Source organism: Mastigoproctus giganteus, chromosome 11, assembly GCF_048544385.1.
Source record: "Mastigoproctus giganteus isolate SK-2022 chromosome 11, ASM4854438v1, whole genome shotgun sequence".
In the NCBI taxonomy this organism is placed as follows: Eukaryota; Metazoa; Arthropoda; class Arachnida; order Uropygi; family Thelyphonidae; genus Mastigoproctus; species Mastigoproctus giganteus.
Window position 1 is genome coordinate 84,237,457 of NC_143585.1, and position 24,798 is coordinate 84,262,254.

Here is a 24,798-nt window from a genome sequence, read left to right on the forward strand (position 1 = left end):
CTCTCTAGGAAGCTTCCAGATCAGCTAGTGTATAATCTTGCTACCTCTACTCTGCCAGATAGTGACTGGAGGGAGTCAGAGTAGTGTGTATGCGGGGAGCATTGTCGAGGCCACGTTATGTCAAGGATCTGGGTATATTCTTACCACATGTACGCCATATCCAAAAATTTCATTACTTCATACAGCATGTCCCACCCACTTTTTCTTACTATTGAATACACCATGAATTGTCAAAATAATAGAGCAAGCTTATCTGCGAAAAGATCTAAACCTCCCAAGGACTTCCTAATTCATTTCACAAATATACGTGGTCTCAATTCTAATCTCAACGATGTCCATTTCCACTTGCAGTCTTCCAAACCCCATGTACTTTTTCTGACTGAATCTCAGTTATCAGTTGATTCAACTACTGCTCATCTCAGATGTCCAAATTATTTGCTGTATGATTCCTTTCGCCTCAAAGGAGGTACTTGTGCATATGTCCGTTCTGATATTCCCTGTCAGAGACTTGGCAATTTGGAATCTCCTCTCTTTGATCTTCTCTGGCTTAAAATCTCTCTACCTCATTGTGTAAAATTCATCTGTTGTCTCTACCGTTCTCCCAACTCCACTAATCACTTGGAGCTCTTTGACTTCCTCTCTTTGCAACTTGACTTTCTCCAGTCCAACTTTCCTAACAGTGAGGTAATTTTCCTTGGTGATTTTAACGTTCACAACTCCAGCTGGCTTCAGTTTTCTAGTCACACCGACCCAGCAGGTCGAGATGCTGAGGCTTTTGCAATTACTAATGACCTAGCACAGATTGTTCATTTACCTACAAGAATACCAGACAATCCTAATCATACAGCCAATACGCTTGATCTTTTTCTCACAAACAACCCTTCTAAGTACAAGGTTGAAGTGAGAGGTCCTTTAGGCACTTCAGATCACAACTTGGTGATTGCCTCTTCTCCAATGGAACCTTTATCTCATGGCTATTCCCAACCTCGTATTGTTTGGCATTACAAGAATGCAAAATGGGATGACCTGCGAGACTTCTTTTCTTCTTTTCCTTGGTCTGATTACTGTTTCAAAACTTCTGATGTCAACGTTTGCTCAGATCGTGTCAGTGAAATTATTCTTGCAGGAATGGAATCCTTTATCCCACACTCCACTTTAAAATCTCGTCCTTTATCTAAACCTTGGTTTTCCAATAAATGTGCTAAGGCTGTCCAAGAGAAGAACGTTGCATATCGTAATTGGCTTGTTTCTAATTCTTCAGTTTCATTTTCTGCCTACACCAAAGCTCGTAACAATTGTAAAGCAGTTATTAATCAGTCCAAACTAGAGTTTGAACAGGCTAAGAGTAGAAAACTTGCTTCTTGCCCTAATGGTAGCCGAGCATTCTGGTCTCTTGCCAAAGCTATTGGCCGCAACTTTTGCCCATCTCTGCTCCCACCTCTGTCCAAACCAGATGGTTCTGTTGTCACTTCAGCCAAGGATAAAGCTGACCTGCTAGCATCCCATTTTTCTTTGAGCTCATGTATTAATGATCTTGGTAAAACACCTCCCACCATTCCTAACACGCTCCATTCAATGCCTCCTGTGGTCTTCCGTCAAAAGGATATCAGAAGGATTTTGATGAATCTTGATGCTAAGAAAGCTCCAGGTCCTGATGGTATTTCTCCACTTGTTCTCAAAACCTGTGCTCCTGAACTTACTCCTATTCTTTGCCGCCTTTTTTCACTTTCTTATTCCAAAGGTGTTTTTCCTTCTGCTTGGAAATTTGCTCATATCCAGCCAGTTCCTAAAAAGGGTGACAAATCCCTCCCATCCAATTATCGTCCCATTGCAATTACTTCTACTCTTTCTAAAGTAATGGAGAAATCAATTAACCGCCAACTCTTAAACTACCTAGAAACCTTCCGTCTGATCAACGATCGCCAGTATGGATTCCGTCAGTGTCGATCCACTGGTGATATTCTGGCTTATGTTACCCATTTATGGACTAATTCAATGGAAAGGTTCGGTGAAACACAAGTAGTTGCTCTTGACATCTCAAAGGCTTTTGATCGTGTTTGGCATAAAGGTCTTCTAAACAAGCTTCCATCTTATGGTTTGCCAACTGTTTTTAGTAATTGGTTATCCAGTTTTCTCTCTGATTGCTCACTGAGGGTGATGGTAGATGGCTCTCTGTCTTCTAACTTCTCCACTAATGCCGGTGTCCCCCAAGGTTCAGTTCTTTCCCCCACTCTTTTCCTCTTGTATATCAATGACCTTCTTCCATTGACTGGAAATCCTATCCATAGTTTTGCCGATGATAGCACATTGCATTCAACTTTCCATTTTGAGAAACCTTGTCCAGCTCAATCAGCTTCAAGTTCTCGAAAATCTGCTGCCAATTCCTTAAATGCCGATCTTCAGGTAATTCTCCAGTGGGGCAAAGACAACTTAGTTGATTTCAACCCTTCTAAAACTCAATCTTGTCTTATATCTCGCAAAAAGGATTCTTCTGCTCCTATGCTTATCTTTAGTGACATTCCGATTTCTAGGCAAAATGATATATCTCTTTTGGGGATTACCCTGACTTCTAATCTCTCTTGGCACAAGCACATTACAAATATTGCTTCCTCTGCATCTAAAAAACTTGGTTTTCTCTTTCGCTCTCGGCGTTACTTTTCTCCCAAACAGCTGCTCACTCTGTATAAATCGCAAATCCGCCCTGCCATGGAATATTGTTCCCACATCTGGGGTGGTGCCCCCAAAACCTCTCTCAGGCTTCTTGATTCCATTCAGAAGAGGGCAGTTAGGTTAATTAATGATTCATCTCTAACAGAGTCTCTCCACTCGCTGTCTCATAGACGCACTGTTTCTGCTGCATGCCTCTTCTACAGATACTTCCATGGGCACTGTTCTTCTGAATTGGCTTCTATAATTCCCGCCTCTCTCTTTCGAAACAGTCCGAACACGTGCCGCCAACAGCCAACATCCATTTACTGTCCAACTTCAAACCCACAGAACCAACTTTTCATCTTCCTCATTTATTCATTCAACTGCCGTTTTCTGGAACAACCTTCCTTCATACATATTTCCTGAAAATTACAATCTACAGAAGTTCAAGTCCAATATCAACAAATATCTTCTTTCGTCTTCTCAACCTCCAACCCAAGCACGGTACTAAGTACTATAGGTTATAATACCTCTCGTGTTTGGGGTTCTCATAAAAAAAAAAAAAAAGAAAAACAGCAAAGAGTTCTTTACTTATGTAAGCTCTAGAAGGAACGGGATGAATCAGATTGGTCCACTTGATATCGATGGGTCAACTGTTGATGATCCTGCTCAGGTAGCTAACAGACTAAATGAATATTTTGCATCGACATTCACACATGAGGAGTTATTTAGCGAGGGGAAAGCCAGGGGTGTATTCAACTCTAGCAGTAAGCTAGAGAATCTTGTAATAACTGAGAGTAAAGTGGAGGAGAAACTGTTGAAGATAAACAGAAGAAAGGCACCTGGGGCGGATGGGATCTATCCAGTTATATTAAAGGAGGCAGCAGAGGAAGTAAGCAAACCCTTAGCCATAATTATGAGAGCTTCCTTGGACTCAGGGGAGGTACCCGGAGACTGGAAATGTGCAAATGTGACCCCAATTCACAAAGGAGGATCAAAGGCTGACACAAGTAATTATAGACCTGTGAGTTTAACTTCTGTTCCAGGAAAATTAATGGAGGCACTAGTTAAAGAAACACTGCAGGATCATTTAGACAAGACTTCAGTTATAGCTCGGACACAGCATGGCTTTGTTAAGGGGAAGTCTTGCCTGACCAATTTGATTGGATACTATGATGCAGTCACAAAGGAACTGGATGCAGGAAATAACTTTGATATTATATACTTGGATCTTAGATAGGCTTTTGATACTGTTGCACATGGAAGACTGCTGCACAAATTTGAGCAGTGTGACATTGGAGGGAAATTGCTGCTGTGGATTAAGGGGTGGCTGAGGGGGAGAAGACAGAGAGTGGTAATCAATGGACACTGCTCATCGTGGACTAACGTTATTAGTGGAGTCCCTCGGGGCTCAGTGTTGGGTCCATTGTTGTTTTCTGTATTCATAAATGATATTGATCATGGTATATCAAGTTTAATGTCGAAGTTTGCAGACGATACAAAGGTAGGCAGGGTTGTCAAGGACACTACTGACACTATGCTGCTGCAACAGGATCTGGAAAGGTTGAGCAGATGGGCTGAGAGGTGGCAAATGAAGTTTAACATTGACAAATGTAAAGTACTATACATGGGAAACAGCAACCCCAGAGCAACGTATCAACTCTGTGGTACTACACTGACAGTGGTGGAGAATGAAAGGGACCTGGGGGTGGTTGTGCAGGCAGATATGAAGTTCTCTGAGCAGTGCAGACGGACTTCAAGAGTAGCTCATGGTGTATTGTCAATGATATATAGGAATTTTTCTAGCAGGGATAAGGAGGTGATTATTCCCTTGTATAAGGCAATGGTCAGGCCACACCTAGAGTACTGTATACAGGTCTGGAGGCCTCATTTCAAGATGTAGAGCTGCTGGAGTACAGAGAAGGGCAACAAGATTAGTGAATGGAACAAAGGGGTGCTCTTACGAAGAAAGGCTTAAGTTTTGCAAATTACAGTGTCTGGAGACTACGCACCAGCGAGGTGATCTGATAGAGGTGTACAAAGCATTGAATGGTTTGAGCATGCTCAATGCTGATGGGATTCTTCCTCTTGCTCAGGATAATCACCTGAGAGGGCATAAATTCAAATTGAGGAAAGACAGATATGGGATAAATGTGCGGAAATTTGCATTTAGCCAGCGAGTGGTTGGTTGGTGGAACAGACTTCCATCCCTTGTTGTTGAAGTTGATAGCCTAAATAAGTTTAAGGCTCAGCTGGACAGGTATTTTGAACGAACAGAGGGGTGAAGTGGAAGTGTTTTTTTTTTTTTTTTTTGGCTGATGCTGCATAAGCTTGCTTTCTTGCATCAAATGCCCCTACTAATGCTAATGGTTTGAGCAGGCTTAATGCTGACAGGATACTTCCACTTGGTCAGACTAAGAACCTGAGGGTGCATAGATTCAAATTGAGGAATGACAGTTGTATAATAGATGTGCAGAAGTTTTTTAGCCAGCGGGTAGTTGATTGCTGGAACAGACTTTCATCTGGTGTTGTGGAAGTTGATAGCTTAAAATTTAATGCTGAACTAGACAAACATTTGGAGTGACCAGATGGGTGAATTGGGAAATGTGTGGTTTTTTTTTTTTTTTTGTATATAAGCTTGCTTTTTTTTTTTTTTTTTTGCATCATTATGTCTCAGCTAATACTAATAAGTAAAGAAGTCTGCTACCTTTCTGTGCTGGAGACCTCTCATAATCTGCTTTAGCTTGCCTAACTCCTACATAACATGATTGCAAAATAGTTTATATTTACTGTAGGTTTCTGTATCTCTTGGTCATTAGCATTAGTAGAGGCATTTGATGCAAGAAAGCAAGCTTATGCAGCATCAGCCAAAAAAAAAAAAAAAAAAAAAAAACCCACTTCACCCCTCCGTTCATTCAAAATACCTGTCCAGCTGAGCCTTAAAACTTATTTAGGCTATCAACCATCCACTACAAGGGATGGAAGTCTGTTCCACCAACCAACCACCCGCTGGCTAAAGGCAAATTTCCGCACGTCTATCCTACATCTGTCTTTCCTCAATTTGAATTTATGCCCTCTCAGGTGATTATTCTGAGCTAGAGGAAGAATCCCATCAGCATTAAGCATGCTCAAACCATTCAAGGCTTTATACACCTCTATCAGATCACCTCGCTGGTGCCTAGTCTCCAGACACTGTAATTTGCAAAACTTAAGCCTTTCTTCGTAAGAGCACCCCTTTGTTCCATTCACTAATCTTGTTGCCCTTCTCTGTACTCGTTCCAGCAGCTCTACATCCTTCTTGAAATGAGGCCTCCAGACCTGTATACAGTACTCTAGGTGTGGCCTGACCATTGCCTTATACAAGGGAATAATCACCTCCTTATCCCTGCTGGAAAAATTCCTGTATATCATTAACAATACTCCATGAGCTACTCTTGCAGCCCGTCTGCACTGCTCAGAGAACTTCATATCTGCCTGCACAACCACCCCCAAGTCCCTTTCATTCTCTACCACTGTCAGTGTAGTACCACAGAGTTGATAGGTTGCTCTGGGGTTGCTGTTTCCCATGTGTAGTACTTTACATTTGTCAATGTTAAACTTCATTTGCCACCTCTCAGCCCATCTGCTCAACCTTTCCAGATCCTGTTGCAGCAGCATAGTGTCAGTAGTGTCCTTGACAACCCTGCCAACCTTTGTATTGTCTGCAAACTTGGACATTAAGCTTGATATACCATCATCAATATCATTTATAAATACAGAAAACAATAATGGACCCAACACTGAGCCCTGAGGGACTCCACTAATAACATTAGTCCACGATGAGCAGTGTCCATTGATTACCACTCTCTGTCTTCTCCCCCTCAACCACCCCTTTATCCATAGCAGCAATTTGCCTCCAATGCCACACTGCTTCAATTTGTGTAGCAGTCTTCCATGTGCAACAGTATCAAAAGCCTTTCTAAGATCCAAGTATATAACATCAAAGCTATTACCTGCATCCTGTTCTTTTGTGACTGCATCATAGTATCCAATCAAATTGGTCAGGCAAGACTTCCCCTTAACAAAGCCATGCTGTGTCCGAGCTATAACTGAAGTCTTGTCTAAATGATCCTGCAGTGCTTCTTTAACCAGTGCCTCCATTAATTTTCCTGGAACAGAAGTTAAGATCACAGGTCTATAATTACTTGTGTCAGCCTTTGATCCTCCTTTGTGAATTGGGGTCACATTTGCACATTTCCAGTCTGTTTTCCACTCTCTTCAGTACATCTGACATTGACGTCTCCATAGCCAGGTGGGAAGGAGCAGTAGTGCGTAGCACACGCTTCTTGATTAGACCAGGGTTCGAGCCCGTCACCACCAAATATGGAGAATGCGGAAAGGTCGGGGAATGACCACCGCATATCCCGTAGCAATATGGCCTCAGTCTAAGGAAGCTCTCATAATTATGGCTAAGGGTTTGCTTATTTCCTTTGCTGCCTCCTTTAATATAACTGGATAGATCCCATCCACCCCGGGTGCCTTTCTTGTGTTTATCTTCAACAATTTGTCCTCCACTTTACTCCCAGTTATTTCAAGATTCTTTAGCTTACTGCTAGAGTTGAATACACCTCTGGCATTCCCCTCGCTGAATAACTCCTCATGTGTGAATGTCGATGCAAAATATTCATTTAGTTTGTTAGCTACCTGAGCAGGATCATCAACAGTTGACCCATCAATATCAAGTGGACCAATCTGATTCATCCCCTTCCTTCTAGAGTTTACATAAGTAAAGAACTCTTTGCTGTTTTTCTTTGCATCACTTGCCAAGGATTTCACGTAATCTGCCTTCGCCTGCCTAACCTCCTTTGTAACTTGGTTGCATATCAACTTGTATCTGTCATAGGCTTCTGTGTCATGTGTTAATTTGTAAGTATCCCATGCATTTTTTCTTCTCTGCCATATGCCTCATTAGTTCATCTGACATCCATTTTGGCCTAAACCTTGAACAATATTTCTTAGTTGGTATGTAAAGCCTAGTAGCTTCCAAGATAAGTTCTTTGAATGCTTCCCATTTTGAATTTGCTGTTGGTAACATAATCAGTTGGTCCCACTGTATAGAATTTAAATACTGTCTCAGTCCATCGTAGTCGCCTTTACGGAAGCAATAATCCTTCCCGTTACCCCTAATGGTAGTTCCCTCTTTGAGTAAATCCCACTTCAGCACACTGTGATCACTGCCACCTAGTGGTTCATTTATCTGCAGATTCTTAATGCATGAAGAATCACTGCTGATAATCAAATCAAGAGTATTACTCCCTCTTGTTGCCTCCCGAACATGCTGATGTAGAAAACAATCATCCAATAAATCCACAAAAGCCCTGCTAGTGTGTGAGTGACCAGCCCCCAAATTCCAGTCAATATCTGGGAAATTAAAATCTCCCATTATAAGACTCTCTGATTTACTGGCCCACTCTATTTCCCTGTACAGTTTCTTATTATACTCATCAGAGTCATTAGGCCTATAGCACACTCCTACTCTCAATTTTGATCTCCCAATGCTTATGTCACACCAAACTGACTCAACACTGCACTGTCCAGCGATGTCGACTGGCTTCACTTCCTTGGTTTTTATGTGTTTCTTAACTAATAGCATAACCCCTCCCCCCTTCCTATCCTGTCTATTAATTATATACAATGTAATTTATATACATTGCAGGTATTTTTCTTCTCTGACACTAGTCTCTTCAGTACATCTGACATTGACGTCTCCATAGCCAGGTGGGAAGGAGCAGTAGTGCGTAGCACACGCTTCTTGATTAGACCAGGGTTCGAGCCCGTCACCACCAAATATGGAGAATGCGGAAAGGTCGGGGAATGACCACCGCATATCCCGGAGCAATATGGCCTTAGTTGCTAATGCTCCTAAAAACCAACAACATCTGACATCTCTTGCAGTCTGTGCTTTTTAGAGTATCTCTTAATTGGTGTAAAAAGTCTAGTGGCTTCTACGTTACTTTCCTTCATAAGAATTTAAGAACTGTCTGAGACTATTATAGTCACCTTTATGAAAGAAAAATCTCTCACCTTTACATTTGACACTAGATATATCTCTAAGTATATCCCTAGCCACGGTGGTAATGATTGCTGTGATTATTGCCACCTAGTAGTTCCCTTATCTGGAGATTCCTAATGTACGAAGAGTCACTGCTGAAAATCAGATCAAGATTATTGCAATCTCTCTAACATGCTTGTGTAGAAACAGTCAAATAAATCCAAAACATTTTGCTACTGTATGAGTGACAAACCCACAGATTTCAATCAGTATATGGAAAGTTAAAATCCCTATTATAAGACATTCCAATTTGCTGATCTATTTGATTTTTCTGTATAGTACATTATACTGATCAGTCATTTGACCTGCAAACTGCCACTCTAATTTTTGTTTTGCTTATGTCACACGAATCTGATTCAGTATTGCATTGGTAACATGGATTTGGGTGCACTGCCCTAGGTTTTGTGTGCTTTACAACAAAGAGCGTAACATCCTTTTGTCTTGTCCTTTCTGTACACATTATACTCACCATATTCATAGCATTATGGCCAAAGTAGCTTATGCACCATCAAACCTCCATATCAACCATATTCATATTTTGCATCCTTTATATCTGAATTGCATTGTTTTCAATAGTCGTACAATGTCTGTTTGATTACTTAACTAGTACTTTAAATTCATGAAATTTGTTTACTATGCTACTAGCATTAATGTACATGCAAGTAACATACACTTCTTTTTTTCTCTTAATATCTGTGACACAGGTAATGTATTTGCTTGTCCTATGACAATCCCCAGCATGCCTTGTAATATGTGACTCCTTGCTTTTCAGGCTGATGAATGTCCCAATAGAAGTACCTAAAGAATCACTTTCACCCCTGCCTGCAGCTGCTGTTAATCTGTTAGTTTGTGTATCCCATCCTCAGGTAGCAGTTTTTTGACCCAATTAACACTGTCTTGTCATCATCAGCAGGTATTCTTGCACTCCTTCTATTTAAGTGTATTCCATCCCTGTAAAAAGTTGCTCCTATTAACAAGCACAATTTTTGCTGAGAAAAATTCTATACATTCTTTCCTGGGCTGAATTCATTGACAAGGCACTTGTGCTGTAATCCCCTCTATGATATCTGGGCAGGAATTTCAGTTTTCAATTTAATCCTGACCCCCTAACTTTTCTCAACGTGGTCTCTACTTGTTAATTACATCCTCAGATCTACTTTTAACATGTACAACAATATTACCCTTTGTGCCCTTAACAGATAATAGCTACTCTACAACATTATCAGCTTTTGACTCTGGCAGACATACCCCAGTCCTAGTCCACATGTTCTTTTTACAAAATATATTTCCTGTTTCCCTGGCAATAGTCACCGACAATAACTTTCCCGTGAGACCAGCACTCTTTGCCATGTATGATGTTGGTGTGTCGTATGATGCATGAGTATAGTCTCTAGCATTGTGCTGGACAGCTGAGTAGTCCCTCATTTTAATACCATTAAGGGCATGAGTCCTGTTCCCCAAGCCCTCGTATTTGACCATCAGAGTGCCGAATTTATGCTTAATCTTCTCCTTCACTGTGCAACAAAAGCATTCAAAGACCATATCATGTCTCACTACAGAAACTTTGGTCTTTCTCCCAAGCCAAAGCATTTCTGCTACTTTGAGATTTTTTGCTTTACCACTATTGTTTGAGGCCTGATTTTAGCCTAAATTTAATTTAAAAATTACCACACAAACTAAGAGGTTAGAGTATAATAATACTAGACTATTTCCAGGCTATGCAACAACTGTTACCTTTCTAAATGATACTATTGGCCTTTCTCAATGCTTGTCTAAATACAAAAATAGACTAACCTACATAATTAGCACCTTCCACATATTTATTTACCATAATTTAAAACACTGCAATTAACTACTACTACGAGGTGTGTGCCAAAATTACTTGATAACAAAGGCTATGAATATTAAGTTGTAATTTAATTCTTTAGTTAAATTCAAGAACAAGCTAATGTACATAATTAAGACAGTTAAAACCTATCCATTAAACACAAATATTGTATATTAATCAAAATATTTTAATTTAGTAAAGAAAAAGAAGAAAAAAAAAGGTTAATTTTCCAAAAACTTGTTCATTTTCAACAGCTCAATTTAAGTTGCTGCTTGATTATAACTTTGACCACAGTATGTCAAATATATTGCCAGACTACTCATTTCATTTTTTTTTTAGGTGTGTGAGCATGGTGAAGACAATGGGTGCAATGTATTTGTTGTCTTCACCATATCTGTCTGTCTGTTTGTGCAGCTCTACTCCCAATGGATGGATTTTCAGGAAATTTTGTATTGGACCTTTTTAAAAAGTTTGTTAAACCATTTGAAATTTCATTGAATCAGACCAGTAGAAATCTAGCACTCATTTCGCTCGCTCTCCCCCCCACCCACCCACCCATTCTTATGTACTAACATGATTCCCAGTGGATGGATTTTCATAAAATTTTCTATAGAAAGACTTGTCAAGCCTCCCAATTGCATATGCTTATGAGATTCATATGTATCTCATAGGCATATGCCATATGTTGTAGCTGAAGTGCTGGATATGTTTGTTGCCATGAACTGGTTGGAGGAAAGAATGAAGAATTAAGTTGATGTGCATAATTGTTAGTTATACATCATAAATTATTACTATCTGTTATTGTGCCTGAAATGTAATGCACTGTGTTCATTAACTAACTTGTTTTGAGCTTGTCTAATGTATCAGTGTACTAGATTGAATTGCTTGGGTCCATTTTTTTCCAAAAATTCAATGTGTTTTAACACAGTTTCAAAACACAATCGTCATCATTCTAGTCCAATATCATCTGGCTAATATTGGATTATTATTTTTTTATTATTTTTTTTTTTTTGTATGTGAAGATAGTTTATCCAAAAATTCTTTGGACTGTCTGTTACCAAATCACAATGTTGAATCCAAAATTAATCTCCAGTCACTAACATTAAAAATGCATCCTATTTGCATTCTCATTGGGACAGAAGTTGATAGACATTCACTTGTCTTTTATTTCAACTGCATGTTCGAAGATTCATTCATTTAAAACAGTATAACCACAAAAATGTTGCTAATTAACACATACTAATTAAAAACTATTTGCTGGAGTATGAACCTAGTTGAACTTGATGTGCCACTTGGTGCTGCAGTCATGAACTAAGAGAAATTACTTTTTTTAGTCTACCCTCATATCACTGAATCAGTCGTGTAACAAACTTTTTTTTTTTTTTTTTCTTAAACTTGCATGTAAATTTAGTGTTCTCCCTGCATAAACTGTTCCATACAATTTTCACTTCCTAGGCAGGATAATATCTTAAACAAGTTTTGCAGCAGCTTGATTCTTTAACCATTTTATTGCATGATTTGTTTTTAAATACTGGGATGTTTTTGAGTAAGTTAAAGAATTGCTTATATAGATTTTTTTCATTAAAACCAGAAAATTTGACTAATTCACATCCACTCTTATTGTTATTCACATCCACTCTTCAAGTGCTTTTTTCAAATGGGGGGGATGCTTCCGCTGAGTTGTTTTGGTTTTTATTGCAGTTTTGTTTAATACAAATTTTGCTTAGCTTAATAAAATTTACCTTTACCATTGCTTTTCTTGATAAATTATACCTGGCACAGTGCTAAGGTCACAATCAAATTATTCTGTTTATTTTAAAATTTGAGTACTGTTGAAGTAAAGTTTATGTACCTATATATATATATATATATATATATATATAAAAATGAAGATTTTTCTCTTTTATACAGGTAATTCAGATTTTTTATCCTCATTCCATCCAACTCTATCCTAAAGAGTTTCCTGGTCATGATCCAAATGACTGTCAGCGGGACATTAAAAGAGAAGAGTAAGTGTCACTAGTGATATTATTAAATCATGGAAATCTGATTATTGGATAATACTAAATATTTTGCCTCAATATTTTCACATGTTGCTTTGCTACTTAAGTATGTGGTTTTTATTATACTGCAATAAAAATCTTTTGTGCAGGCTATGCTGAGAAACATTCTATTCCACAGTCACTACATAGGTTTTCTAGCTGTAAAATTGGGAGGACAGGAACAATGAAAATTTGTTGTTGGTTTGACTTTTCCTTCTTCAATAATGTCTGAACATCTGAAATGCACTTTCATTTGTGTAGATTTCTTTAACCTGTGACCATCGCACTTCTAAATGGAACACATCTGCTTACATGACCTGACAAACCGTTTTTTTTTTTTTTTTGTCGAATTGAAAATGGAGTTTCATTAATTAGGATTTATCCACTTTTCATTGTGCAAAATTTCTTGAGCTGTGCATGGTTTTTTACACTTATCTTCTATTATCCTACCCCTATTGCTCAGTTTTTGGAGTAAAAGTGGAAGCATCCCCCACTTGAAAAAAGCACATGACACATAAAAAGAGCCAAATTATAATATGCTGTTAGAGCAGTGTATTACACATATTTCATACCATACTCACCCTTCAGTGGGTAGGTGGAGAGAAATGAATTAGTTTCTTGATGAGCAGGAGCAGTCTTTGTATACCCACATGCTTTTACTTGCAGTTTTTGTTTAACTGTATTCAAAGCTGCTTCCATTTAAAATGAACTTTTTAAATGAATGGAACAAAAATGCTCTTGTTCATGTGGCATCTGTCAGACACCAAACAGAGACTTGGCTTAACTCTAATAAATTGAAAGAAAAACATAAAAATAGTGTATAATCATTTTGAAAATATTGGTGGGAATTTGATTTAATTCTGGAAATTTTTGGACTGTCTCATAGTATATTTGAGCCTGTAAAATTGATTCTGTGAGATTCTGCATGAGCATCCTAGGATTAAAAGGAGGAAATCTGGAATCAGAAGTGAGCCTGAAACACCTTTCCAGGACTGACAGAATTTATGCTGAGATAAAAATTTAGTGTCAAACAGACAATTCCCAATCAAGTAATGCCGGATGATCAGAAATGTATTTTCATTTACAGTACACTTTGGATTCAGGACATTAATTGGGGTCTCAGGGAGTCAGTTTATCAAAAAGGTATATGGGGAATCTGTAAGTTAATTTTAATTAGCATTGACCAATGCCAGATTTAGGAAGTCTAATTCCTGTTAAATGTATGTTTAGAGGCCCTGAAATAAGTTCATGGGTGGATCTCCTGGAGAAATAGAATTGCATTGTTTTGGGTATCTGGCTACCCTGGAACAACTGCACCTCAGGTAAATTTGACCTTACTGGTGAGCAAAAAAAAAAAAAAAAAAAAAAAAGCCATTTTTTTTTTTTGGGAGAGGGTAGAGAGAAAATGAATAGTGATCTTGCTTATGCAATACAAAGGCAATTTTTAAAACATGTGTCAGAAACTTAGCCACGTACTGAAGTGTTGATTTCAGTAATTTCCTTATTTATATTTTGTTCAGTTATCTCTTTTGTGGCCATTGAAATAACTTGTTGAAATATTATACCTAAGTTATGTTTGCAGATATTGCTGTGTTGAAGAAACTGTAAACAAACACATTTATATGCGGTAATGTGTAACTCACACATGAAACAAGAAATTTTGTTCTTATGGGAAGTTCCTTTTTGAAGTAATTGTGGTTGTGAATGGTAAGCAGAGCAAAATGGGGGATACCAGAGGACAAAAGACTTCAGAGCAAATCACAAATATCTGAAATAAATTTTATTAAATTGCAGTGTTTCTTGGGTGAAGATCATCTTACTATTTCAAATGGATTGAATAGATTCCTTTTTGATAGGAATTGGATTTTGACCCTGAGTTCAGTGACTACCACAACATATTTTTGAAAGCTGGTGAATCCACCTCCCACTGACATCTATAAGTAGTTAGAGGCTGATGAGATTGAGGGATCCTGGATACCTGATTATTACTAAGGAAGAGATCTCCTGGATTGTTATTATTAGTACTGTTGAAAAAGAATGGGAATAGCATTCAAGCCACAGCTGTCAGAGGTTAGAAAGGCCTTTTATATGTTTAGAAACTTTATTAGTTTGTCATCAGGCTCTGAAATGTTTATTATTACCCCTCACCAAAGTACTCATTGGCAGATAGTTATTCAGAAGCATCATCAGAAAATTAACCCAGTAAAACTCTCATAGCATATTTGAGCCTGTACTCTTTATAAGATTTACATAAGGACATAATATGAATTTTCAGCAAGTATACTCAAGAGCTTTTTGGACTTTAAATAAGTGTTAGTTAGAGTTGCCATCATACAATACTGTAGATGATTAAATCTACTCTTTAATATTACTAGATATTAAGTGCAATAAAATCTCATGTAGTCTATTAACCCAGCACTTGTAGTGCTCAATATGTAGCAAAAATGATAGTGGGTCAACTTTCTTTTTAATTTTCAGAAAATGATTTGGGCTTTTTCAGTTCTGCCTAAACAGTACCAATATTTCATACTTTCTTAATGGATCGAAGAACTTATTAGTACAGGAACTCCTCGACTTCACGTAAGTTTTTGCCAGCCAGTGCAAACTGAAAAATATATGGAAATATATTTTGCATCTGTAGGGATAAATGTAGGGATGTTTTGCATCTGTAGGGTTAAATGATATCGTAATGTGAACCCAATAACATTGGTTTTTTTTTTTTGCAATTTGTTTCAAGTCCTTGGAAGTTGAAAATTTTGCTATATTACTAAGCTATTTATCTCTCTAAAAGGTGATATTTATAATGGAAATTGCACTACACTTTCATTGTTATCATCTGTTTTGTTATAAGAATCAATTTTGAACACTTATATATTTGAACACTTTTACGCAATCTATTATAAATGGATAGTAAACTCTATCTTATTGCATTTGCGATAAACCCAATAACTAGAATTTTGTGGGTTTTATGTTACAGTATTATGATGAAATGTGTTTCCCTTCACTGAAATCTTCAATCATATAAAAAAAAAAAAAATTTTCAGAAACTTCTCTTTATTCCTATTTACGTATTATAATGATAAAGGGAAAGGGATCAATGGAAAGTGCAAGTGCTGGCAGTGCCAGGAAACGAAACAAAATTGATTTAGAAACAAAGATGAAAATGATTAAGAAGTACGAAGCAGGACAAAGTTTGTCATCTATTTCAAGGGAATTAGGTCTCACTGCTTCAAAGTGAGTACTATTTTAAAAGACAGTGTGTGTATAAAAGAACATGTCAAAGCATCAACGCACTTAAGGTCAGCAGTGATCACAAAACAGCATTCAGGTGCTTTATTGAAGATGGAAAAGCTATTAATAATATGGATGGAAAATCAGATTCAGAAACAAGTGCCCCTGAGTCGAATGGCCATTCAAGCAAAAGCAAGAAGTATTTATGAAGATATTAAGGATAAGTATGGCGAACCCCAAGCCAAGTTCATGGCAAGCAACGGGTGGTTTAATAGGTTCGAGCATCTCGCTCGTTTCAAAATCATTAAAGTATGTGGTAAGTTGCCAGTGCCGATTCTGCAGCTACAGAGAAATTGTGATGTGTTGGAAAAAAATTATTGATGAAGGTGGCTATTCAATGTGTCAAATTTTTAACGTTGATGAGAGACTGCTTTGTATTGGAAAAAAAATGCCTGATCGAACATACATTGCCAAAGAGGAAAAGACAATGCCAGGTTTCAAGGCTTCAAAAGATAGGGCCACACTCTTGTTTGGGGCTGATGCAGCAGGAGATTACAGATTAATACCACTGCTTGTGTACCATTCTAGAAATCCTAGTGCATTTAAGGGCATCAATAAAGCCACCTTACCCTTGCATTTCCGATCAAACCAGAGAGCATTGATAACAATATCTCTTTAAGAATTGGTTTAAATGTTGTTTCATTCCCAAGGTTGAAAAATATTGTAAAGACAATGATGTTCCTTTCAAGATTTTGCTTCTATTAGATAATGTTCCTGGACATCTTATGCATCTAGATGATTTCAATTCGAATGTGAGAGTCATATTTCTACTGCCAAACACTACTTCACTCATCCAATGTATGGATCAGGGTGTTATTTCAAATTTAAATGCATACTATTTATGCACATTTGCTCAGGCATTGTCTGCAGTAGAAGGTGAGAAAATTTTTATGTTAAGAGACTTTTGGAATTCTTACAGTATTTACCAAGCCATCTTAAACATTCATAAGGCCTGGTCGGAAATTACTAAAAGTTGTTTAAATGATGCATGGAAGAAAATATGCTCACAGCATATTTTCTTCCTTGGTTGATTTGCAGGCAGAGATAGTGAAAAAAGAAAATGCTGAAAAAGCTCAAGATGAACCAAATGAGGAGGCGAGGCACTTTGTCACCAGTGAGATGTCAATGGCATTTCTTGAAATTGAATCAGCAATAGCGAGGTTTGAGAAGATGGATCCTGATAGTGAACGATTCTTAAACGTTAACAGAGGGATGAATGATATCCTTGCTTGCCACAAAGAAATCTATGATGAAAAGAAAAAAACCACCATCCTTTAATATGTTCTTTTGTAAGGTTGAGCGGCCGACCCCTTCTAAATATCGACAGCCCTCAACCTCTGCAGCGGCGTACTTATCAGCTGAAGACATCAATTCTGGCAACGATGCTCGAGAGGTAAAACTTACTGATGTTATGCCTGTCTCCTCTCTTTTTTTTGTAATTTTATAATTTTTAAATTTTTTAAATTGCATGGTTTTGTAATTTTTCCTGCACATGAGATAAAAAAATTGAATAAATGAAATAAATAATTCTATTCACATGTTCGTTGAACATTTCTTTTTTGATTCAATCAATTCAGCGAGTACGGTTGTGAATGCTGCACAAGCATGGGGGAAATTCCGACTTACATAGTTCTGTGGAATGCAACCCTTGCGTTAATCAGTGAGTGGCTGTATTAGTACTGGCAAATGATGTAAGAAAGCAAGCTTACACAGCATCAGCAAAAAAAAAAACATTTCACCTATCCATCTCCTCAAATAGATTGTCTAGTTCTTCATTGAATTTATTCAAATTCTCATCCACTTCCACAACAATGGATGAATGCTTGTTCCAACAATCAACCACCAACTGGCTGGATGCAAACTTCTGCAGATGTGTTCTACAACCATCAGTCATAAATTTGAATTTATGCCCCTCATGGAATGCTTCCTTATACTGCATAATTTGAGGAAGAATCCCATCATCATTGAGTTTTTTTCAAGCCTTAAACACCTCAGTCAGATCACTTTGCAGGTGGCTAGTATCCAGATGCTGCAGTTTGCAACACTGAAGCCTTTATTGGTAAGAACACCTTTTGTTCCCCTCGTCACTCATTGCTCCTCTCTGTACCAGTTCCAGAAGGTTGAAATCCTTCCTAAAATGAGGCCTCCAAACCTGTATGCAGTATTCACAATGTGGTCTGACCATTGCCTTTTGCAATTGAATAATCACCTCCTTATCACTGTTAGCAAAATTCCTGTATGTTGTTAACAAAACCCCATGAGATGTCCTATCAGCCTGTCTGCACTGTCAGAGAACTTCATATCTCACTGCACAATTACCCCTGGGTCTTTTTCATGTTCCACTAAGCATAGCTGTACCATACAGTTGGTATGTTACTGTGAGATTACTGCAACTCATACGCAGTACCTTATATTTGTCAATATTAAACTTCAATTGCCATTTCTCAGTCATCTAATTTTTCTAGATTTTGTTGCAGTAGCATACCTTCATTACTGTCATTAATCACCCTGCCAACCTTCATATCACCTGAAAACTTAGACATCAAATTCTCAAAGTCCTTTCTGATGAAGAAATTGCTAGAACTTTCCAATTCCAAATTTGATTTAATTTTTTCTGATAATGAAGATGTTATTTTTGATCCCAATGATATACAGTGGTACCTTGGATTGAGAGTAACTTGGTTTGCGAGTGTTTTGCAAGACGAGCAAACATTTTTAATAAATTTTAACTTGATAAACGAGCGAGGTCTTGCAATAAGAGTACAGCCAGTCCTCGTATAACACGTGTTTACACTACACGAATTCGATCATACACGATTTATAAATAGGGGAACGATATCTTATATAACACGAACCGAATTCACTTATGCATGATTCGTCTGTGTTTACATGAAATGACAGTCGAACGCAGAATCACCCCAACTGAACGCAACACGATAGGAATGAAGAGAAGATTCTGAAAATGTATTTGTTTTTTATATCAGTGAAAGGGAAACACATTTCACCATAATAACATAAAAACCAACACAATTCCAGCTATCGGTATAATTGCAAATGCAATTAGATAGTTTACTACCAGTTTATAACAAATTCCACTAGCAGAAACGCAACTGGAAATTGTTTTTATTGTTTTATGGTTTCCGAGTGTTACCTGCCGCAGCAAGTTTTTAATTGCGATGAGACGGGGCTTTTTTGGAAAAAGTTGCCAAAGAGGACCCACATTACAGCAGAAGAGAATGCAATGCTCGGTCACAAGCCCATGAAAGACCGTCTCACCCTCTTGCTGTGTGCTAATGCAAGCGGTGATTTCAAAGTCAAGCCCCTGCATGTGTATCATTCTGAGAATCCACGAGCCTTCAAGAAATGCAAGGTGCAGAAGAGCCAGTTAACTGTTATGTGTAGGTCCAACAGCAAGGCTTGGGTCACTCGTATCTTGTTCGTTGAGTGGATCAACGAGGTCTTCAGTCCTGCAGTGAAGAAATACCTTTTAGGAAAAAAAACTGCCACTCAAAGTCTTGCTGGTTATGGATAATGCTCCTGCTCATCCTCCAGACCTTGAGAACGACTTACTGGAAGAATTCGAATTCATTAAGGTCCAGTTCCTTCCTCCTAACACTACTCCATTACTCCAGCCCATGGATCAGCAGGTCAATTCGAACTTTAAAAAGCTTTACATCAAGGCACTATTTCAGCGATGCTTCGAGGTGACCAAAGGAACTAACCTTACCCTCCAAGAGTTTTGGAAAAATCATTTCCACATTGTAAACTGCCTCAAAATCATCGATAAAGCCTGGGATGGGGTCACCAAGAGAACCCTCAATTCTGCTTGGAGAAAACTGTGGTCTGATTGCGTTGAGGGGTTTGCTCATGAACAAGAGCTGCCAGTTGTTGATGAAATTGTGTCCTTGGGGATGACCATGGGACTGGAGGTGAATAAGGACGACATTCAAGAGCTGGTGGAGAAACATGGCCAGGAGTTTACCACCGACGAACTGATGGATCTGCATCGCGAGCAAGAGGTTATGGAGGAGATCTCGTCTGAGGAGGAGGAGAAAAAAATGGAGACATCCCTCTCTTCAAATGAGATTAGGGAGGTGTGTAAAATGTGGGAAACAGTGCAAAATTTTGTAGAAAAGCATCACCCGAGTAGGGCTGTGGCAGTGCGAGCGATGAATCTGTTTAATGACAATGCAATGTCCTATTTCCGTGAAATCCTCAAAAGGAGGCAAAGGCAAGTGTCATTGGAGAGGTTCCTTGTTAAAGTCGCACAAAAAGAAAAAGTCAACAGATAGTAGTGATTCCGTTAGTGACAGTGAAAGTCTTCCTACCCAATAATTAATAAATTCGATTGCTTTTAAAAATATAAAAAGGTATGTATTTTGTATTAATCATTTTTACAGTATATGAATATTTTTGAGTTTTGGAACAAATCGTCTGGGTTTCTATTATTTCTTATGGGGAAATTCGCTTTGATATACGAGTGCTTTGGATTACGAGCACGTTTCTGGAACGAATTATGCACGCAAACCAATGTACCACTGTATCTTGCAGCACTGATGAAGAAATTGATGACAACTTATCAATCAATGCTGGTGTGGCTTCATCTCATCTAAAATCTTCTTCAAAATGTTGAGAATAGTTGATTTCATTTGTTCACTGACTTATGGGGAAGCGTAAGGGTTTTCTACTAGAGATCAAAATTACAAATTTTGATTCCCGGATTAGATAGGTATTTGCAATTTGGAAAGAGTTGTCTTTGTCTCTCTCTGTATATTGGAAAAGTTATGTCAACTCTAATGTTTAAAATAACCACAGTCTATTAAAAATAGCCTTAAGAGCTCACTTTTTAAATTTAAAATATTAACCATTAAACTTACGTTCTGAATAGTATTAAACATAAAAATTAATAATTATTATAATAATTTTTAATAATATAATAATAATATATCCTGGCAGATATGTGAAACGGTATCTCTTCAGGATGTCACACCATTCCACTATTTCAGTACATATACTGAAATAGTCCATATATGCCACCATTAACATTTCGATAGTTTCCTATCCATATATTATAGTGTTAGGGCCAAAAGTTTAAAAATGTGGATTTATTTTATGTACAGGAAACTGTGGCATCTACGTTAAGTTACCTATACTTTTAAGTTGTTGATGGTAGCTGCAGTTATAATTAAAACGAAAAGACAAATTATCAAGTTTAATTTCCTGTTAGGACTTGCCAATCCGCACGTGGCAAACCGAACCAAAAAGTGAGAACGATTGTTTGAGTTTGCTGCCCTAGTCAAGGGCAGCGGTGGCGACCTCTCACAGTCCAAGACCTACCAATGTGGTAAAGGCACTCTACAATTTCGACCCAACACAATCATTCTCACTTTTTTGGTTTGGTTTGCTGCATGCGGATTGGTAAGTCCTAGCAGGAAGTTAACTTGGTAATTTGTCTTTTCATTTTAATTATAACTGCAGCTACCATCAACAACTTAAAAGTATAGGTAACTTAACGTAGATGTCACAGTTTTCTGTACATAAAATAAATCCACGTTTTTAAACTTTTGGCCCTAACACTAAAATATATGGACAGGAAACTATTGAAATGTTAATATCGGCATATATGGACTATTTCAGTACATGTATTGAAATAGTGAAACGGTGTGGCATCCTGAAGAGATACCTTTTCACATATATCTGCCAGGTACTTACTAATATATAATTTTATGATAATTTTTTTGTTTAATACTATTCAGGATGTAAGTTTAATGGTTAATATTTTAAATTTAAAAATTGAGCTCTTAAGGCTAGTGAGTCTTATTGTTTAATAGCTTGTGGTTATTTTAAACATTAGAGTTGGCATAACTTCTCGGATATACAGAGAGACAAAGACAACTCTTTCCAAATTGCAAATACCTACCTAATCCAGGGCCGTTACTAATACGGGGGAACTTGTGCCCCCGGATTTCCTGAGCACCAACTATATTTTTTACAATCATATTCTATTCACTGTCCTTCCCTAAAATTCAACACTCTGAGCTATTAGTGCAATACGAGGGCAGGAGTGTCTATTGCTATTCTAAGTACTTTCCTAACTTCACCTCCCATTAGCTATATACCCAGACATTGACTGCTTATGGAAACAATCTACACTTAGAAAAGTCAATAAAAATATTTACTTACTAGCTCTATCTTTGCAGCCTGTGCAAGATAGGCAAGTATTTTCAAACAATAGAATTAATAAAAAAATAATAGCTAATAAACCACTTGAGTGTGTGTATATATATGTGTGTGTGTGTGTGTGTGTGTGTGTGTGTGTGTGTGTGTGTGTGTGTGTGTGTATATATATATATATATATAATTTATTTATTTTTTTTTTTTTTCTGAGCTGGACTGGAACAGGAAGATAACAGAAATTATTCTGGACCCAAAAGAGTTTAAAAAATAGCCTACTGCCAGTATGAATATACAGTGAAACCTCACTTTAATGGGCTAAATCCAATTATCCATTAAACACAAAAGAATACATAAAATTGCTGAAGTTGCTAAAACATTATGAAACAGTGCTGTGCTAAGAAATGAAAAGCATCAAATATATTGCAATACTATATTTTACTGCACTTAATGTATTCATTTGAAAGAGCTCGAAATTTTGCTGCATTATCTATAGGTGGTGAAATGGACTAAAGCTCATTAACCCTTAATTAATCCTGCTGAGTTTTCTAATCAATCATGTGACCAGTAGTGTTAAAGAAATAGAATGATTATTAGAAGCAACAGGCAAAAGGAATTGGTCTTTAAGATAAAATAAATTCTATCCATTGTTTTGAACATTTCTTTTAATAATTTTTAGCTCTCCCAAAAACACTTAGTTTCTTAGACTCTGTACTACTGATTCAGACTCAAGTCTGCAGAGGTTAAGTACCTTAGACTGAAGGTTTAATGGTTCCCTGCTTGAAGTATGACATATTTAGTGGGCTGATGGAAGGTGATGGTGAGGAACATCCTAGCAATCTGGCTTATTGTGAAAATAGTTTAACTGATGAAAAATATCACTGACTGAGGCAATCATTTCACCAGGTCCCATTTGGATGAAAAACCTAGTTCAATGGATGTTATTTGTGAAGGCTGTTAAAGCAAAAGCTTACTCTATTTTATTCATAATGGCATCTTTAGAGTATTTTTGACCAAAAAAATAAATTTTCATGAAGTCTATTCATACTCATATTATAAATGACAAAGTTGACATGAAAATCAGTCAGCATTACCTCTATTTCATACTAACTCTTATGGTATTTTGCTTCTAGAATAAATATCATATCATTTTTCAGAGAGGAAAAATTAATAAGAAATATTCTAATAGTTTATATAGCTATCTCCAAGTTCATATTTGAGGAGTGCTTCTACCCCTACATGCCCATTCACATTATAAAAATTAGTGTGATTGCTTGAAGTTAAATTTGAGAGCAAATCTTTTGGAACAAATTGCAATTAGCAGAAGAGGTTTAGAACAAATTTTGCAGTTCTTAATTTCATACAGATTTTTAATTTAAAATACAAAGTTTGTGCATTTTATTTTATAAATTATTAATAATTTGATTCTTGTCCTTTTCTCAGAGCCATAAAGAGAGGTTGTAATAACGCACATCACCCAGATCTCTATGGACATTACCGAGAAGCCAAATTTACGCAAACAAAGCATCATTGGTGGTGGAAGGTATTTGTGTATTATTTTATATGCATTTTTTATTTTTTAAATAATTTAGAGAGAGAGAGAGAGAGATTAAAATTCTTTAGCTCTAAAAAAAAGTTTGAATATAAAAACATTGTAGTCCTTATTTCTGTTCATTTTAGATCTGTAATGAACTATTGTTAACAAAGATCTCTTGATGTTTTCATTTTGACATATGATTATGATTGTAAAGCTCACAACAAGATTAAATCTTGATGAGACTGTGAAGACTCTTTTGAGACTTTCTCACAAAGAACCCTTCGAAGTACATGGTTGTGGTAGGTTGGTCCTTTAGGCACCCCTGATCACAACTTGGTGGTGGTTTTTTGTTCAGTGGAGCCTTTCTCTTGTGGCCATTTTCAGCCTTGTTGTTTGGCATCACAAGGTTGCAAAATAGGATGATCTGTTTCTGATGTCAGTTTTTGCCCAGATTGTGTCAGTGCAATTATTCTTGTAGAAATGAAGTCTTTTATTCTACACCTTAAAAATGTGCGCCTCCGTAGCCAGGTGGGAAGGAGCAGCAGTGCGTAGCACACGCTTCTTGATTAGACCGGGGTTCAAGCCCGTCACCACCAAATACGGAGGATGTGGAAAGGTCAGGGAATGACCACCGCATATCATGGAGCAATATGGCCTTAGTTGCTAATGCTCCAAAAAAAAAACCCAAAAAAATAACCTTAAAATCTTGTCTTTTATATTTGCTAAATAAGGATTTTCAAGATAAGAATGTATATAATAGTTGGCTTGCATCCAGATCTCCAAGTTCATTTTCTGCCTATGCTGAAGCTTGCAGCAATTGTAAACAGCTATTAATCCGTTCAAACTAGTTTGAATAGACTAAGAGTAGAAAATTTGTTTTTTTATCTAAATTGTAGTTGAGCATTCTGGTATATTGCCAAAGCTATTGGTTGCAACTGTTGCTCACATATTTCTACCATCTATTAAAATCTGATAGTTTTGTTGCCACTTCATCTAAAAATCCTGCTTCTATTCTAACTTTTGTATTGATGATCTTGGTAAACCACCTTCTACCATTCCCGGTACATTTTGCTCAATGCTTCCTGTAGCCTTCTGTCCAAAGGGATGTCAAAAGAATTTTGAACAATCTTGATGCCAAAAAAGATCCACTTGTTCTCAAAACCTGGGCTGCCAAGCTTACTCCTGT

General features: G+C 37.4%; 1 protein-coding gene across 1 annotated transcript in view; it reads left to right on the forward strand.

The window, feature by feature from the left end:
* Mgat2 (alpha-1,6-mannosyl-glycoprotein 2-beta-N-acetylglucosaminyltransferase) overlaps positions 1 to 24,798 on the forward strand; it is a 114,763-nt gene that overhangs the window by 42,988 nt on the left and 46,977 nt on the right. Inside the window, exons 3-4 of the mRNA XM_090385256.1 lie at positions 12,480 to 12,577; positions 23,519 to 23,618. Of these exons, the coding sequence (XP_090241382.1) occupies positions 12,480 to 12,577; positions 23,519 to 23,618 (198 nt within the window). The remainder of the gene's footprint in view (positions 1 to 12,479; positions 12,578 to 23,518; positions 23,619 to 24,798) is intronic.